The following is an 18,827-nucleotide window of genomic DNA, read 5'->3' as shown; positions in this document are numbered from 1 at the left end:
GATTGTGGGAGAAAACCGGAGTACCTGGAGGAAACCCACATAGACGTGAGGAGAATGTGCAAATACTACACAGACAGTGATCCGAGCTGGTATTGAACCTGGGTCACTGGTGCTGTGAGGCAGCAATGCTAACCACCCTGGTGCCCCAATCCTCACCTCCTTTGGGCCTCACCCACCGTCTGCTCCCAGTTTTCCCAATTGTGGTTTTATTTGGACAGCAGGTCTGAAAGTTGAAAGACCTCCTACTTCAGGTAAAGGTCTCACTTCCTGCACCAGAGCATATTGTTCAGTCCTTTGTGTAGTTACACCAATCACTGCCAGGAAAATAGCTCTACAAAAGCTTTCAGCAAATCCACAAGTGTTGGCAACTTATTTCAGAGGTCAGTGACTACGAATAGTCTCCTCTTCTTGAGCAATCCTCGGGACCACAGATGATTTTCTACCACGCTGAGGTTTGGGGTCTTGAGGTGACTAAAAAGTTCAGTGCTGGATCTGCACACTCTGCCATAATTGGGCAGATAGTATTTGGTGTGGCAGGTGGATGGGATGTTTAGAATTTGGTTCACACCTTCTTCTGAAGTTTGTGCTTGCCCTCCACCAGAGCCTGTCAGAGATGTTTAAAAATGATTGGCACCCTCACCAAATTTTCTCCAATTTGGGAGATCTTGAGCGAGAAATTCCCACATCAGTGGGGATGCTTTATTTTTTCAGGGAGACTTTGAGGACATCCTGAAACATTTTCTCTACCCTTGTGGTAACTACTTGCACTGATGAAGCTAGGAATAGAGAACTTTTTTGGGAGTCATTTCAGGCATATGGATGACGTGGCCCACCCAACTTAGTTGATTCATCACAATCAGTACCTTATTATTGAGGATGTTGACCTGAGAGAGACTGATTTTGATTTGATTTACTATCACATGTATTAACATACAGTGAAAAGTATTGTTTCTTGTACGCTATACAAAGCATACTGCTCTAAAAGAAGAAAAGGAGAGGGTGCAGAATGTAGTGTTATAGTCATCGCTAGGATGTAAAGAAAGATTAACCAAATCTCTACGAGATTGAATTAAAGCATTGTTAGAGAGTTTAAAAGAGTTAGAATGAAGCTTTAGAACGAGAGTAAAAGAAAGAGTGAGAAGGTATGCTGGGCACAGCTTGCAAAAAGTCACCTCCCTCAGGTGCCTGTTCTGCCATTGAATTTACAGAAACACCAAGTTCTTTATTCACGTAACTTATATTTTTATCTGGTTGGCTGTATTCAGATTTGAGAGTGCACTGGTATACCAGTGGTTAAATTTATCATTTTTCTGTATGACATTGGCAGATGCCTTTTCACAAAGGTACCTACTAACACAATCATTGTATTTGATTGATGCAGATCACAAGGATCCAGAATCCCACTCTTTGGCGACTGTATGTTGCGAGAAGAAATGAAATGAATAGATTGCGGCCTTATCAGCAGAATGAAAAATGTCTTTACCATGGAACTCAGCCAGAAGTATGTTCTAAGATCAATGCAGATGGTTTTAACAGAAGCTACTGTGGTTTGAATGGTAGGTTTATAGAGACTCTTGTGTGATATTGGTATAAGTAGTACATGCTGTGGCAGGTGAGACTTTACCCGGAGCACATAAACAAAGGCATTTCTTGAGAAGAAACACAGGGAGATATTAGTCAGGATTTTATGGCCCAGACATGGCATGTTTCCTGCCATTTAAATTTCCCTTTACTTTGGCGGGACCGTAATATCCCGTCTAGCAGGAGGGGCCATAAAATCCTGGCCATTGAGTTTGAGAGTGGTTACATATGTTCGTTAATCCATATAATTTTGTTTAGACCACAGGACTGCAACCTGTAGTTCCCAAACCAAATAGCTCATTGGCAACTTCTAATCTTTTCCACTTGGATCGCATTAAGATGCAAAAAAACCCTAAAAGAAAAGCAAGAGTTATATTTTTATTGTGGTGTTTAAAAGGCAAATCATTATGTTGCTCTTTGAGGCTTTAAATGATTAACAAAAAGCATATTGAATATTGCTGTACAGAGGGACCGGTTGCTGAAACCTTTCATCTTGCACTTGACAGGACAAATGCAAGAATGCCAAATTTAAAATGACCACAACAATTTATATTACAAAAATAAGGGTTCTGATTGGTTAGCAATTCAACCATGATTGGCTGAGGCATTACCATGTAGAAAGTAAGGGAAACTATTAACTGCTGGGTAATTGAAAAAAGACATGAAGCTTGAGCATATTCCTTTCATTTGCAGAGAATAGTGCCCCCTTGTACATGCTTCTAGCAAGTATAAATGTGACACATTACAAGCTTGACTCATTGGGTGGGATTTTACAGCATCGCTCAACCTGAGCAGGAAAATCCCGCCCAGGGTCAATAGACATTTCCATTGTCCACCCCTCGCCTGCTCCAATTCCATGGTGTGCGGAGCACTAGAATTTGGAGCTTATGTTACATTGTTTGTTAGTGTAGTTTTTAGCACACTCAGGATTGGGCAGCATATTCTGAACAATCATAGAATCACATCTAACAGCAGACGTGTTGTATAGGTTTTGAAAGTGCAAGATTGAGTGTGGTCTGTACTCTGCCAACTATGAATGAATCAAACAACATGTTCCTTTTATCATTCAGACAATCAATAGGATAAGCAGCTTTGCTACCTGGCGTGCACCAGCACTGAAAGTCATACACAATGCTGCTCAATTACATGGTAGATAGAACATCCTTTTCTACTTACAGCAGCATCCTATTGGGAAAATATCACTGGTATAGACACTGCATATTAGCATATGAAAACAGGAGAAAAAAAAATTCTTGTTCTAAACAGACCAGTTGCTGAAACCTTTCATCTTGCACTTGACAGGACAAATGCAAGAATGCCAAATTTAAAATGACCACAGCAATTTATATTACAAAAATAAGGGTTCTGATTGGTTGGCAATTCAACCATGATTGGCTGAGGCATTACCATGTAGAGGTAATGGTATTGTCACTGGACAAGTAATCCAGAGACCCAGTGTAATGATCTGGGGATTGAGTTCAAATCCCACCACGGCAAATGATGAAATTTGAATTAAATAAAAAATAATCTGGAATTAAATGTCTGATGACCATGAAAGCATTGTCATAAATGACCTCAGGAAGGAAATATGCTATCCTTACCTGATCTGACCTACACGTGATTCCAGACCCACTGCAATATGATTGACTCTTAACGACCCTCCCTGAGTTCGGGGCAGTTTGGGATGGGCAATAAATACTGGTCTAGCCTGCAACGCCTACATCCCATGAAACCTTTCATTTGAGGAAAAGGTTTCATAATTGCAACCATTATTGTTTCTAACATATCTTAGATGATAAATTATTCTGAATGTGTTTTTTTTTATTCTTGTGATCAAAAAAGAGTTTTATTTTTGGCTGTAAAGTAAGTTGAAATTTATTTTAAAAATGACTTGACAAAATGATAATGATAATTCAGAGTCAGGTTTATTTTCATTACCTTTATTTTTCTGCTGAAAAATCCATGTATTTCATTTATTATATATTAACAATTATGCATTCTACCAAACTGCATGAATATCAACCTGAAACAGAATGTGAAAGATATGACTCATTCATTGAGTGAGGAATGTGAAATATCATTACAGAATAAAGTGTTTGTTGGTTAATAGCTGAATAAAGTGAGTTTTAGGGCTGCTGAGTTACAAACCTTACCAAGAGGTTAACTGGTTGAGTCTAGAGTCGTTTATTCTAGACAAGGCTCAGTGGAGAGGCCTGATAAATTGAGCTGGGTTAATATAGTCAACACAATCTCTAAAACCAGTTCAGTTTTAGAAGAGAATCATTGTATGCGGTTTAAATGTAACTATTCATACAGTGTACATGGCCAGAGAGACCATGGAGGGTTATTGTGTAGTACAATGTTGAGTAATTGGATTGATGGTTGAGGACAGTTACAGTACGTGCTGGCTTTCAACACTGACTAGATGCATTGCAGTTATCTTTTCAGTTCCATATGTTAAACTAAATAAGAAATATGGAGTAAGGATGTGATATTGATACTAAAACTGGAATAGATTGTCACCTATAGCACTGGGTACTGATTCAATGAATTTCTAATTCAGCAAAAGAATTGAGTTATTGTAGCAGTTTAACAGTATGAAATCCTAACCTAAATTTAGAGAATGGAATGAGGTGAACATTTTTTGCTTACACAATAACGAATAATCCTTCCCCAACCTATGTATGCTTTGTTATGGAATATAATGCACATTTTACAAAAATATTTTTCACCAGTTTATTTCCACTCTATTTGCTTTGGGTGTTAGAATTTGGGTAACAATTATACATAAAATAAAATCACTGTTGCACCTTCACTAGTTCTATTATTCAAAGTAGAAGTCAAATGGGTCCAGGATGGCTTCGGGATATTTTGATATGCCTTTACAGTACAAGCCTAATGTTGCTTCAAAGCATCTTTTACTTCATATCATAAGCATCTGTGTTATCAACTGATCGTGCAGCCCTCTACAAACTCCCTTCTCCACTCTGCTCTCCTCTAGTGAGAGGTTAGGTTTGATTTAGGCTGCATTTACAGAAAGTGTTGCATCAGCCAGTATGTAGCAACAGTTGTCATATGAATAAATGCAATGAAGACGTAACTACATTTTTACTGTTCATAATCCAGGTTTTCTCTGCAGTGAGGGGAATGTTTTTTTAAAATTTGAGTAATAAAGAAAGTCATTCAATAACTGACCTAAATTAAATGAGTACATGGTATAAAACATGTATCTCTTGGACAAGCTCATGGTTAATGCAAACGAATAAAAATTGTTGGAATAATTTCATGACACCCAAAAAGCATAATATGTTCATTAACATATTTCAGATGGAACTCGAGATGTAATTAACATCTCATAACTAACATCTGGCAATCTTTTTACAGCTGTGTTTTTTGGAGATGGGACGTATTTTGCTCAGAATGCAAAATATTCTGCACATGACACATATTCCAAACCTGATGCAACAGGAAAGAAGGTGATTTACAGAGCAAGAGTTTTAACGGGTGATTATTGTAAAGGGAAGAAAGATCTTAAGGAACCACCACTCAAAGATCAACAAGGAAGCAGCAGAGACCGATACGACAGTGTCACAGATAATCCCACAACCCCGGAAGTATTTGTCGTGTTCCAGGATCATCAGGCGTATCCAGAGTACCTGATTGCCTTTCATGGTTAATGAATATTTCTAAGTGAGCAGAAACAATAATAGTCATTGTAATATGGGCTACCTACATATAAAGGTTTAATAGAAGTGCATGTGCTTTCTATTCAGATGTGAAAAAGAAGCAATTTTCCAAGAAGGGCAAGAATAGAAAAATTCCAAACCCAACTTTTCACTTGATGGAATTTGAACTTTAGTCATGCTACTTGGCTGTGTGGACCATGTAAGGGTTTGAATCAAAGATAGGAACTCACTTTTACTTGATTGCTGTTATTCTGTGCTGTAACAAACTTCCATTGACAGAACCATGCATACAAATGCTAGCTCTCCTGGTACCAATGGCATCATCCTAGGGCCAGTAAATGATATCAGTTGAACTGTTGGCAGTTGTTTAATTGTTAGCTGCAGTCATTACGTCAGATCATCCCATTTTCTTGACCAATGAAACATTTCACATAAAACTCCCAAGTTGTTTAAAAGACTGTTGGTTTGTCACAGATGTTCCACTGCACTTGAACTGAACTGATAAAGTTATGGACAGTAAAAACTTGATAGAAGTGCGTTACGACATAGAAGTTTCAAAACATTTAGATAGCATCCCCTTTGCTGATTGGTTGTCTGAAAATAGCTAAGAAAATTGCAGAAAATTCCTTTGGGATTTTTGTTCTTTACAGGAAATTTGAAATGAAACAGTCATCATCAGATCTGCCCAGACTACTTTGTATATTGCTAAATGTGTGTACTGGGAGAGGAAATATTTGCATTTCAGCATACTAGAACTTGTTTTAGCAGATAAAACTGTTTAGGCTGATTGATTGGGTACTAAATTGTCCCTAAATTGGACCTCCCTGATCCTCGCACATTAGGCGTAGACTAAAATCATGAATAGGACACTGAGACAGTGGGACGGCGGCGCGGGCTCGTTGGGCCGAAGGGCCTGTTTCCCGTGCTGTGTTGTTCTTTGTTCTATAATGTAAGAGGCTAATTTTTCTGGTTATATATGCTGTGATATAGAGTAGAGAAATTTAGACCATACTGACATTGTGTACACATTTCTCAATGACGTGATAATGTACCTGCAAATCACCTATCTGGATTAACGATATTTAGATTAAACTGTTTAATGCTTTCTCACCAAATTGTGTTCCTGTACACACACAAACATGGCTTCCCTGTGGCTTTGAGTATTAATTGCTGTTTAATTTGATTACTGTTATACACATTCCTGCAATACTTCTATTCAACTTCTTTATTAATAAACTAATTCTATGTGTTATTTTTCTATTTTTGTTTTGTATTAAGTAGTCATATTACTTTGATATTTATTACCCAAATGAAACACATTTGTTTTCTAATTGAAATCCTATCTATGTATAACAAGCTCATTGTTCCTGTGGAGCAGCATCGAGAGGCAGTGATTTTTGGGCATGTGTGGAGGTCGCGAGTAAGGTACATTTTCTTGTTTATATTTTTTAACTTTTATTTCTAGTTTAAAGTTGCGAGTAGCGGTGGTTTTTTTTCTTTTTTTTTAATTAGTTCGAAACCGGAAGTCGTCACTAGGACGCTTACTGGTATTTGTAGTTTTTTTTCGGGTCTCCGACCCTATAAATCGGCACAAAGAGGAGACCCGATCCTCTACACTGGTAGAGAATCCCACCCTCCCACCTCCTCTAACCTAATTATAAGTGTGTGGGAAGTTTTTTTTTGTTGTTTTTCTTTTCTTTTCTGCTGGAAATTGTTTCAGGAACGGCAGTTCAGGCAGTAAGCTGCATGTCCTGTGGTATGTATGTGGTGAGGGACATCAGTAGTGTTTCTGCTGATTTTACCTGTAGGAAGTGTATACAATTGCAGCTTCTGGAGAAGCGTGTTAAGGAGCTGGAGTTGGAATTGGAGGAACTCCGGATAATTCGGGAGGCTGAGGCAGACATCGATAGGAGTTACAAGGAGATAGTCACTCCTAGAAATGAGTCTTGGGTAACTGCCAGGAAGAGGGGAAAGAAGCAATTGGGGGGACAATCCCCTGGGGCTGTTCCCCTCTAAAATAGGTTTTCTGTCCTGGAGGCTACAGTTGAGGAATCAACTGGAGATTGCCAAAGGGAGCAGGTCTCTGGGGGTGAGCCTGTTGTGAAGGCTCAGGTGATTAGGGGATGTAAAAGATTGGGCCTAGTGATTGGGGACTCCACAGTTAGGGGACGGATAGGAGAGTCAGAGGTAATGGTAGGGACTCAGGGCTGGTGTGTTGCCTCCCAGGGGCTGGGGTCCGGGACGTTTCAGAGAGGGTGTTCAGGACTCTTAAGGGTGAGGGGGATCAACCCCAAGTCATAGTTCATGTGGGGACGCATGACATAGGGAGGTTAAGGGAAGGGGATATTAAGCAGAAATTTATGGAGTTGGGGTGGAAACTTAAGGCCAAGTCAGACAGGGTGGTTATCTCGGGACTCTTGCCTGTGCCACAGGGTAGTGTAGAGCGGAACAGAGAGAGGGAAAGTTTGAACTCGTGGCTGAGGGAATGGTGCAGGAGGGAGGGGTTCAGGTTCTTGAGCAATTGGGGCTCATTCTGGGGAAGGTGGGACCTCTACAGGAGTGATGGTCTACACCTGAATCAGAGGGGAACCAATACCTTGGGGGGGAAAATTTGCTAAGGCTATGCAGGGGGGTTTAAACCGATTCAGAGGGGGGGTGGGATCCTGAGTAGTGGGGGTGAAAGTGAGGGGGGCATAGATGGGGACTGCAATGCACGGCATCGTGGGGGTGAAGCGGAGCAGGGTTTGAAATGTGTATACTTTAATGCAAGGAGTATTCGCAATAAAGTGGATGAACTTGCAGTGTGGATCAGCACCTGGGACTTTGATGTTGTGGCCATTTCAGAGACATGGATAGAGCAGGGTCAGGAATGGTTGTTGCAGGTTCCGGGGTTCAAATGCTTCAGTAGGAGTAGAGAAGGAGGTAGAAGGCGGGGAGGGGTAGCATTATTAGTCAAGGATTGTATCACGGTGTCAGAGAGGAAGTTTGATGAGGACTTGTCTGTTGAGGTAGTATGGGCTGAGGTTAGAAATAGGAGAGGGGAGGTCACCCTGTTGGGAGTCTTTTATAGACCTCCTAAAAGTTCTAGAGAGGTTGAGGAAAGGATTGCGGAGACGATCCTGGATAGGAGTGAAAGTAATAGGGTAATTGTTATGGGGGACTTTAACTTTACTAATATTGATTGGAATAGCTATAGCTCTAGCTCATTAGAGGGGTCAGTTTTTGTACAAAGCGTGCAGGAAGGTTTTTTGACTCAGTATGTTGATAGGCCAACTAGAGGTGAGGCTATATTGGATTTGGTGCTGGGAAATGAGCCAGACCAGGTGCTAGACTTGGAAGTTGGGGTGCATTTTGGTGATAGTGACCACAATTCGGTTACATTCACCTTAGTGATGGAAAGGGATAGGGATGAACCTCGGGTCAGTAGTTTTAGCTGGGGGAAGGGTAATTATGAGGCTATTAGGAGAGAATTAAGAAGCATAGGTTGGACTAGGAGACTACAGGGTCTCGGAACGTCTGAAATGTGGAGTTTTTTCAAGGAGCAGCTACTGCGAGTCCTTGATATGTATGTCCCTGTCAGGCAAGGAGGAATTGGTCGAGCTAGGGAACCGTGGTGTACTAGGAAAGTTGATTCGCTAGTTAAAAAGAAAAAGGAGGCTTATGTCCGGATGAGACTTGCGGGCTCAGGTAGTGCACTAGAAAGCTTCAGATTGGCTAGGAGGGAGTTAAAGAGAGAGTTAAGAAGGGCTAAAAGAGGACATGAGAAGACTTTGGCTGATAGGATTAAGGAGAATCCCAAGGCGTTCTGTAGATATGTTAAGAACAAAAGGTTGGTTAGGGCAAGATTAGGGCCAGTTAGAGACAGCAGTGGGAATTTGTGTGGAACCGGAAGAGATTGGAGAGGCATTGAACCAATATTTCTCTGCGGTGTTCACGCAGGGGGACATAAATGTTGCTGTGGAGAACACTGGGTTACAGGGTTGTAAACTGGACAGTATTGCAGTTGATAAGGAGGATGTGCTAGATATTCTTGAGGGTTTGAAAAAAGATAAGTCCCCTGGGCCGGACAGGATTTACCCTAGGATTCTCTGGGAGGCAAGGGAGGTGATTGCAGAGCCTCTGGCTCTGATCTTCAGGTCGTCGTTGGTCACCGGTATAGTGCCAGAAGATTGGAGGTTAGCGAATGTTGTCCCATTGTTTAAGAAGGGGAACAGAGACTTCCCCGGGAATTATAGACCAGTGAGTCTTACTTCTGTTGCGGGCAAGGTTTTAGAAAAAATTATTAGGGATAGGATTTATAGTTATTTGGAGAGTAATGAATTGATTAGAGAGAGTCAACATGGTTTTGTGGAGGGTAGGTCGTGCCTTACTAACCTTATTGAGTTTTTTGAGAAAGTGACCAAAGAGGTGGCTGGGGGTAAGGCAGTTGATGTGGTTATATATGGACTTTAGTAAGGCGTTTGATAAGGTTCACCATGGAAGGCTTCTGCAGAAATTGCAGATGTATGGGATTGAGGGTGATTTAGGAAATTGGATTAGGAATTGGCTGGCAGATAGGAGACAGAGGGTGGTGGTTGATGGTAAGTATTCGACATGGAGTTCAGTTACGAGTGGTGTGCCTCAGGGATCTGTTTTGGGGCCACTGCTGTTTGTAATTTTTATAAATGATCTGGATGAGGGTATAGTTGGGTGGATTAGTAAATTTGCTGATGACACCAAAGTCGGAGGTGTGGTAGATAGTGAGGAAGGGTGTCTTAGTCTACAGGGAGACTTGGACAAGTTGCAGAGCTGGGCCGAGAGGTGGAGGATGGAGTTTAATGCGGATAAGTGTGAGGTAATTCACTTTGGCAGGAATAACGGATGTGTAGAGTATAGGGCTAATGGTAGGACTCTGAATAGTGTGGATGAACAGAGGGATCTACATGTATGTGTACATAGATCCCTGAAAGTTGGGAATCAAGTAGATAGGGTTGTTAGGAAGGCATACGGTGTCTTGGCGTTTATTGGTAGGGGGATTGAATTTAGGAGCCGCAGTGTCATGTGATCATTGTATGGTGGAGTTTCTGGTGCAGATGGAGGAGGAGAAAGTGGGTTCCCGGACACGCATCCTTTGTTTGAATAGAGGGGAGTATGGTAGGATGAGAGAAGAATTGGCGAATGTGGACTGGGGGAGTGCGTTGGAAGGTAGGTCTGCTGAGGAGCAGTGGAGGATCTTTAAGGAGATCTTTCTTGGTGCTCAGCAGAAATTTATTCCGATGGTTAAAAAGGACAGTAGGAAGAGAGGTAATAAGCCGTGGATAACGAAGGAGGTGAAGGAAAGTGTTAAATTAAAAGCGGAGGAATTTAGAGTAGCTAAGAGTAGTGGGCGAGAAGAGGATTGGGAAAGGTTTAAAAGTCAACAAAGATTGACAAAGAAGTTGATAAAGGAGGGTAGGAGAAGCTACGAGGCTGGGCTAGCACTTAATATAAAAAAGGATAGCAAGAGTTTTTATAAATATATAAAAAGGAAGAGGCTGGCTAGGGTGAACGTTGGTCCTTTAGAGGATGAGAAAGGGGAGCTAGTGGTAGGGGATGGGGATATGGCTAAGGTCTTGAATAACTTTTTTGTTTCTGTCTTCACAGAGGAGGACGTGAATAATTTGCCGGGTGTTAGCGATGGAAAGGTGGTAGGAATGGAGGGTCTTAATGACATTACTGTTACTAGAGAGGTGGTGCTCGACAGACTGGAGGGGCTGATTGTGGACAAGTCCCCAGGACCGGATGGAATGCATCCGAGGGTTCTGAAAGAAATGGCGGAGGTGATAGTGGATGCCTTGGTGGTTATTTTCCAGACGTCGCTGGATTCCGGGGAAGTGCCGGAAGATTGGAAAACGGCTAATGTTACGCCGTTGTTTAAGAAGGGTGCCAGGCAAAAGGCGGGGAATTATAGGCCGGTTAGTTTAACGTCTGTGGTAGGTAAAATGTTAGAATCCGTCATTAAGGAGGAAATTGCGAGGCATCTTGAAGGGAATTGCTTGATAGGGCGGACGCAACACGGTTTCATTAAAGGGAAGTCGTGTCTGACAAATTTACTGGAGTTCTATGAGGATGTGTCTAGGGCAGTGGATAGAGGAGAGCCGGTGGATGTGGTCTTTCTGGATTTTCAGAAGGCGTTTGACAAGGTACCTCACAAGAGGTTATTGCAGAAGGTCAGGGGACATGGAGTTGGGGGTAGGGTGTTAGCGTGGATAGAGGATTGGTTGTCAAATAGGAGGCAGAGAGTGGGGGTCAATGGGTGCTATTCGGATTGGCGGTTGGTGACTAGTGGGGTGCCCCAGGGGTCGGTGCTGGGGCCTCAGCTATTTACCATTTATATAGATGATCTGGAGGAGGGAACCGAGTGCAGGGTGTCGAAATTTGCTGATGACACCAAGATTGGGGGAACGGCAAATTGTGCGGAGGGTGTGGAGAGTCTGCAGAAGGATCTAGATAGGCTGGGCGAATGGGCCAGGAAATGGCAAATGGAATTTAATGTTGGCAAGTGTGAGGTGGTCCACTTTGGTAGGAAGAATGGTAGGAAGGACTATTACTTACGTGGCGAAAAACTGCAGCAGGCGACGGTGCAGAGGGACCTCGGGGTCCTTGTGCATGAGTTGCAAAAACCCAGCTTGCAGGTGCAGCAGGTGGTCAGGAAGGCGAATGGGATGCTGGCCTTCATAGCGAGGGGGATTGAATATAAAAGTAGGGAGGTCTTGCTGCAGCTGTATAGGGCATTGGTGAGGCCGCAGCTGGAGTACTGTGTGCAGTTTTGGGCGCCGCACCTGCGCAAGGATATTTTGGCCCTGGAGGGAGTGCAGAGGAGGTTTACTAGGCTGATACCGGAGTTGAGGGGATTGAGCTATGAGGAGAGGCTGAATAAACTAGGCTTGTACTCATTAGAGTTTAGCAGAATGAGGGGAGATCTCATTGAGACGTATAAGATGATGAATGGGATGGATAGGATAGAGGTGGAGAGACTCTTCCCGCTCAAAAAAGACAGTAGGACTAGGGGGCACAGCCTCAAGATAAAGGGGAGGCGGTTTAGAACGGAGTTGAGGAGGAACTTCTTCACTCAAAGGGTGGTGAATCTCTGGAATTCTCTGCCCGTTGAAGTGGTGGAGGCTGCCTCGCTAAATATTTTTAAGAAGCGGGTTGATGGGTTCTTGATAAGCGAGGGGATTAAGGGTTATGGGGAGAGGGCGGGAAAGTGGAACTGAGCCACAACAGATCAGCCATGATCTTATTGAATGGCGGGGCAGGCTCGAAGGGCTAGATGGCCTACTCCTGCTCCTATTTCTTATGTTCTTAAAACTCTGGTGCGGCCGCACTTGGAGTATTGTGTGCAGTTCTGGTCCCTACATTATAGGAAGGATGTGGAGGCTTTGGAGAGGGTGCAGAGGAGGTTTACCAGGATGTTGCCTGGTATGGAGGGGGGGGGTCCTATGAGGAGAGACTGAGGGATTTGAGGTTGTTTTCGTTAGAAAGAAGGTGGCTACGAGGGGACCTTATTGAAACATATAAGATGATTAGAGGTTTAGATAGGGTGGACAGTGATAGCCTTTTTCCTCGGATGGAGAAAGCTAGCACGAGGGGGCATAGCTTTAAATTAAGGGGTGGTAGTTATAGGACGGATGTCAGAGGTAGGTTCTTTACCCAGAGGGTGGTGAGGGATTGGAATGCTCTGCCTGCTGCAGTTGTAAATGCGCCTAGTTTGGGGGCGTTTAAGAGATCCGTGGATAGGTTTATGGATGGAAAGGGTTTGGTTTAGGTTAGAGGGTCATTGTTTTTTAACTGGTCGGCGCAACATCGTGGGCCGAAGGGCCTGTTCTGCGCTGTTATGTTCTATGTTCTATGTATCATGGCATCACTGTCCCAGAATTCACTCTCGCAGTGGAACATGGCTCATTAAATTTTCCCCCCATGCTTCAGGTTAAATTCTTTCTTGTTTCACAGGATGTGGGCATTGCCAACTATGCCAACATTTATTGCCCACTCCTAATTGCCCTTGAGAAGATAGTGGTGAACTGCTGCAGATCAACTGGTGGAAATATACGCAGTGCCATTAGGAAGGAAAAATGTGTACCCCAAATTGCTGAGATGAAACTTGGAGCACAGCCAGGTCAAAAAGACAGCCAGGGACCTTAGTGACTAGGACCAATAAATTTCTTAAGATAGATTGATTAAAGACAGAGAACAGATTAGAACACGATTTCTTTCTTCAATTAATTTGATTCTAAAAAAGGAAATTTGTTTGAGGGAGAAACAAAAAAGGCAAAAAAGGCTTTAAAAATGTTCCATTCCCTGGGACAAAGAGTTCGAGTAGCAGTTAAAAAAAACATAAATGTTGTCCTTAAAAGAATCTTTTATATAGTTTAAATATCAGCCTGAAACTGCAGCTTGACAAATTCCCTAAGTCCAGATGGACGTCACCCTGAGCTCCCGAAAGAAGTGACTAGTGAGATCGTCGATGTCTTGGTTTTAGTTTGCCAAAATGCTCTAGATTCAGGGATGGTTTTTTTTTCAGATTGGAAGCTAGCAAATGTATTCCATTCAAAAAGGAAGGCAGAAAGTAAGAAAATATAGGCCAATTACTCCAAAATCCATCATAGCAAAAATGTTAGAAGCCATTATTAAAGATGTTATGGCAGGGCAGTGTAATCAGACAGAGTCAACATGGGTTGTGAAAGGGAAATCATGACTGTAATTCTTCAGTCTCTCCAACCCACTCATAGCCCCCTCCCCCAGCCACTGCTGCTCTCAAGAACAGAATTTGACGCTCAGCCAAATCTCCATTCACTGTAATGGGACCGGAGGATCCCAGCTGTAGGTGACAAAGAATCCAGCCCATGTTTAACCAATTTATTGAAGTTCTTTGAAGGAGTCACATGTGCTGTGGATAAAGGGGGAAACCACTGTACTTAGATTTCCAGAAGGTGTCACATCAAAGATTATTGCATTATTTAATGCTTATGCTATAGGAATTAACATAGTGCCATGTACAGAAGATTGGCTGGCTAACTGGAACCAGTTGGCATGAGTGGTGTGCTGCAGGGATCAGTGCAAGGGCCTCAACATTTTACAATTTATATAAATTATTTGAATGAAGGTATGGTCGCTTCCTGAAACGGCAGTGGAAGCAGAATCTTTGAATATTTTTAGGCAGCGTTAGATCATAGAATCGCTACAGTGCAGAAGGAGGCCATTTGGCCCATGACATCTGCGCCAACTGCAAATCCCACCCAGGCCCTATCCCCAAAACTTTACTCAATAATTATGTCATTAAGGGGCAATTGAGCGTGGCCACAGATCTTTGGACTGTGGGAGGAAACTGGAGCATCCGGAGGAAACACGCAGACACAGGGAGAATGGGTCAGTGCATGTGTGTGGAATTTGCACAAACGAGAAATTGAACCCAAGATAGATTAAGGGGGGAAAGGTTATAATCAGATCAGCCATGATCTTATTGAATGGTGGAGCAGGCTTGAGGGGCTGGTTGGCCTACTCCTGCTCCTAATTTGTACTTATGCTTGTATATAAATCTTATGCTTACAGACATTCATTCTTGATTTCAATTTTTTTGGAATTGCAAAAGAACAAGTAAGTCCATTTACTCGATCATTTTATTCATTACATGGCCGTCCATATAAACAGTTGGATCTGGGGGCCAGGATATTATCAATCACTGGATGCTGCAATTTAGATAATGAAAACTGAAATTAAAAAGCATCATGATGAAATTAACAGCCAAAAACGAGAAGTTTCTGAACAATGATAAAACGAGCTTTGGCTTTTTATCTTCCTCACCATCAATTCATTTTCTCTGAATTTCCTTCTGCCTGCAGTGGAAAACAGTTCCACAATACAAGCTAGTCAATTCACAGGTAATGCACAAACATCCCACTGCATACCTCAAGCTGACAGATTTTTCTATTTTTTGATGGAGAAATGGTTTGAACTTTCCCATTTGGGGCTGATGCTCCAAAGAAATGTGCACAAGGCTAAATAATGATCTCTAATTTGGCAATCCCGATAAACCAGTGTTTGGAGCTGTGCAGCTAGGGAAAGAAGAGAGAGAGAGAGACTGCCAATACCATTGATATCAAAGATGGAAATAACCTTCATGCTGCTGAACAACGGAAGAAAAATACTTCATCCTACAGCATCAGCAATTATGAAAAGTAAATACAACTGCTAAAAATAACAAAATAATCTGTGAAGAAGAATTATCCTTAAACATGTATTTGTTTTAATAATATCTTAATACATGTATCATTAAGGCACAGTAATACCTGCATGGAGCAGACAATGGTAGCTTGAACCAATAGACTTGACAGACTCAGCTGCAATATTCCACCTCGCGAACCAAATACTCAACACTCCAGCAGTAACATAGAGTGCACTTCTCAGGAAATATGCCAGAGAGACATCTCAAATATTATTTTGCATTAAATGGGACAGAAGCATGTTTGAACAAGGATTACTGCACATGCAAATTCCATATTTCCTACCATTTGTGTTTGAGTTGGAGTCCTTGTTACATTTGAACTGAAATGCTAATATGCCTGAAGAATGACGTTTCATTATCAATGTCAGGGCAACTCTCTTCAGTATAGATGATATAGGCACGACTACATTTTTAACATCACAAGTCTTGCTGTTGGCAATTTTTTTAGCATCGGATAATTTGAATTAAATAATATAAAATTAAAAGTAGGTTGTAAAAAGTGGTTTTCATTTAAAAAAGGGATAAGCTTTGCTTCCGTTTGGAAATAAATATTGTACCTAGCAGAATAAAACAAATGTGAACTGCAACCTTTCTAAGATGCAAACAATTGACATTCTGATTTCGATACATGACCTAGCTTTTGTCAATGTAACTGCATTTTTGTAATTTTCCCCCTATCATTAATAAGAACTTAGCTAGTTACTTTTGCCTTGTATGTTATTTAAAATGGAAAATGTAAATACCATAGCATCAAGTTACTTATTCCTGTCTGGAGATATTTCAGAATGAAGAATAGGTAGTACTGCCGCAAATATTTATAGCAACATGATTACACTGCTGGATAAGCAAAACAAAACGCCAAGAGAATTTAGAAGATGATAAAATCGGGGGAAAAAAATTGCTATTATAGCCCAAATCTACATTAACTTCTAACGTCCAAAATCAAGTACTAACCTACTCAAATGGTAGGTTTTTGGATCCCTTATTACAAGTCATTTACCAGAATTGAATTAAACATTTAGTCACTGATAGAGAATGTCAATGGCAATTATTGAATACATCTGCTTGTATCTAAAAGGAGACCAATGTTTGAAATACTGTGAAGAATGATTATTTTTAATATGTTTTTATATAATGTTTCATGGGACCACTGCCATAAAGAATGCACCAACAGCAGTCGGAATTCACAATCTGTTCCATGATTTCCTACCTGGTGAGATTCCGATCTCAGTCATGCCTAGAGGTAAAATAAAACTAAGCACACGATCCTGACATTGACCATTCAATTCAGAATGGATTTGTCGAAGATCTTGGAACTTGGCAGTTGCTTGTCCTGTCAGTTGGTAAGTGTATGGTAAGTGTACACTGCAAGTTCCCCAGAGTCAGAGACGCGGGGACTGGGGCATAATAAATGAACCAAGAATTAATTTTAAAATGGTGCTCAAATCTCCACAACAAAAACTAAAATAAATAATCATCGCTGAATCCCCACAGTGATCACTGAAGGTTCCCCATCGTGCCTCCTCCATAGATTGCATCTCTACATTATTACACAGTGTAATTTGTGTTCGATCACAAGTAAATCAGTAAGGCTTACGTATTTCACATCATAGCTTCTAATGCAGAACTGTGCACTGCAAGGCTACTGTAAAAAGCATGAGACATGCATATCTTGTTACTTCAATAAATGGAAGATTCTCCCTTCAGTATCCTTCACAAGCAATTGATATCACATATAACAATATATAAATCACACTTGCTGTATTTACACATTATATGTTGCAAACTTACAGAAAACAAGGCTGAAGTAATCCTGGATCAACATTCTGCCTTGCACTGTATTTTTACAGTCTTGTACAGTAAAGAAATAATCTTTTGACCAGAAGTATAGTCAATACATCCACCTCAGGTTATCCATTTTACAACCACGAGAGTCACACCAGTCATTGCTTTGATTTAAAAAAAAATCATGAAAATAAAAAACTTACTTCACAAATAAGAAGATTTTAAAAAAATGCAACAAGCAATGCCAAAACTTGGTAGAATCTAAACTGGCAGGATGACTTCCTCTGTAAGATGTGTGGTGCGTTTATTGGCACGTGTGCAAAGCTTTCGGTGTGATGCTGGTGCTCCTGGGATAATTCTTTTTAAAAATTGGTAAAAGCCATTGGTGGCCAATGGTGACACTGGGTTGGTACTTCCTTTAGGCTTGGGGATGTTGTCTGCTTCCATCCTCTGTTAAATCATACCTGGAAGGTAATTACAGATAACATTACAAAGCTGTTGTAAAAACGTTGTAAGACAAGCGTTTCAAAGTACTTTTTGAGTGGAGAGAGTTAATGTCCGGGATTTTACCGTCCCACCCGCCATGGGAATCGGAGTGGGCGAGGGGTGGACCATGGAAAAGTCCTTGACCTCGGGTGGGATTTTACAGTTCAGGACGAGCAAGGCAGTAAGGTCCCACCCAATGTATTTTCTTGATCTATGCAATGTCGCAGGAGTTGAGAACAGTTTGTATTTTCTTTTTAAGGTCAACTTGAGAATTTGAACTTAACAGTGGGCTGAGGTGGAGTGGAATCAACAGGAGGAACCTTTTGATAGTGTGGGACCAGATAGTGTCCTCAGCACAATGACAGGCAAACTAAGTATTGAGTCTATTGACATGTCGTAGAGTCAGTACGAAACCATAGGTGGCCATTCAGCACAGAGCCCATGCTGCCATCCTGTCTGTCCCAATGGCACCACTTGATCCCTTTGGCTCTGAATGTTTAATTTCCTCAAATGCCTATCCAATTTCCCTTCAAAACCATTGACTGTCTCTGCTTTCACCACACTCGTATACAGAGTTTCAGGTCAATATTACTTGCTGCAAAGAAAAGTTGCTCCTCACATCCCCCCCTGCCCAAACCCTTTAACCTGTGGCCTCTAGTCCTTGTAGAATAAGCTGATGGGAAAAGCTTTTCTTGGTCTACTTTATCTAAACCTGTCCTAATTTGGTACGCCTCTATCAGGTCTATTGGGTTATGAGGAAAGATTGATCAAATTGGGGCTGTTTTCTCTTGAAAGACGGCGACTGAGGGGAGATCTAATAGAGGTATATAAGATTATGAAGGGTATAGATAGAGTAAACAGTGGTAAGCTTTTACCAATGTTAGAAATGCACAGTACAAGGGGCCACAGGCTTAGGGTGAGGGGGGCGAGGTATAACACGGATGTTAGAGGGAGATTTTTCACACAGATGGTAGTGGGGGTATGGAATGCTCTGCCAAGCAAGGTGGTGGAGGCAGGTACGCTGGAGCTGTTTAAGAATTACTTAG

At 41.6% G+C, this 18,827-nt stretch overlaps 2 protein-coding genes across 5 annotated transcripts in view; one reads left to right on the top strand and one right to left on the bottom strand.

Annotated features, from left to right (window-relative positions):
* The window catches only part of LOC145358603 (protein mono-ADP-ribosyltransferase PARP14-like), a 61,667-nt gene extending 55,145 nt beyond the window's left edge, over positions 1-6,522 (top strand). For both annotated transcript variants that reach the window (XM_080212811.1, XM_080212800.1), the window contains exons 15-16: positions 1,382-1,556; positions 4,966-6,522. In XM_080212811.1, the coding sequence (XP_080068937.1) occupies positions 1,382-1,556; positions 4,966-5,258 (468 nt within the window). In that variant the 3' untranslated portion in view covers positions 5,259-6,522. The remainder of the gene's footprint in view (positions 1-1,381; positions 1,557-4,965) is intronic.
* Positions 6,523-14,887: 8,365 nt separating this feature from the next.
* Positions 14,888-18,827, bottom strand: part of LOC145358587 (extended synaptotagmin-2-like) — a 210,131-nt gene continuing 206,191 nt past the window's right edge. For all 3 annotated transcript variants that reach the window (XM_080212771.1, XM_080212779.1, XM_080212788.1), the window contains one exon: positions 14,888-17,759. In XM_080212771.1, coding sequence (XP_080068897.1) covers positions 17,714-17,759 — 46 coding nt within the window. In that variant the 3' untranslated portion in view covers positions 14,888-17,713. The remainder of the gene's footprint in view (positions 17,760-18,827) is intronic.

The sequence above is a fragment of the Carcharhinus amblyrhynchos genome, chromosome 2 (genome assembly GCF_965287045.1).
Source record: "Carcharhinus amblyrhynchos chromosome 2, sCarAmb.v2.hapA, whole genome shotgun sequence".
NCBI lineage: Eukaryota > Metazoa > Chordata > Chondrichthyes > Carcharhiniformes > Carcharhinidae > Carcharhinus > Carcharhinus amblyrhynchos.
This window is presented reverse-complemented; position numbering and strand designations above follow the sequence as displayed.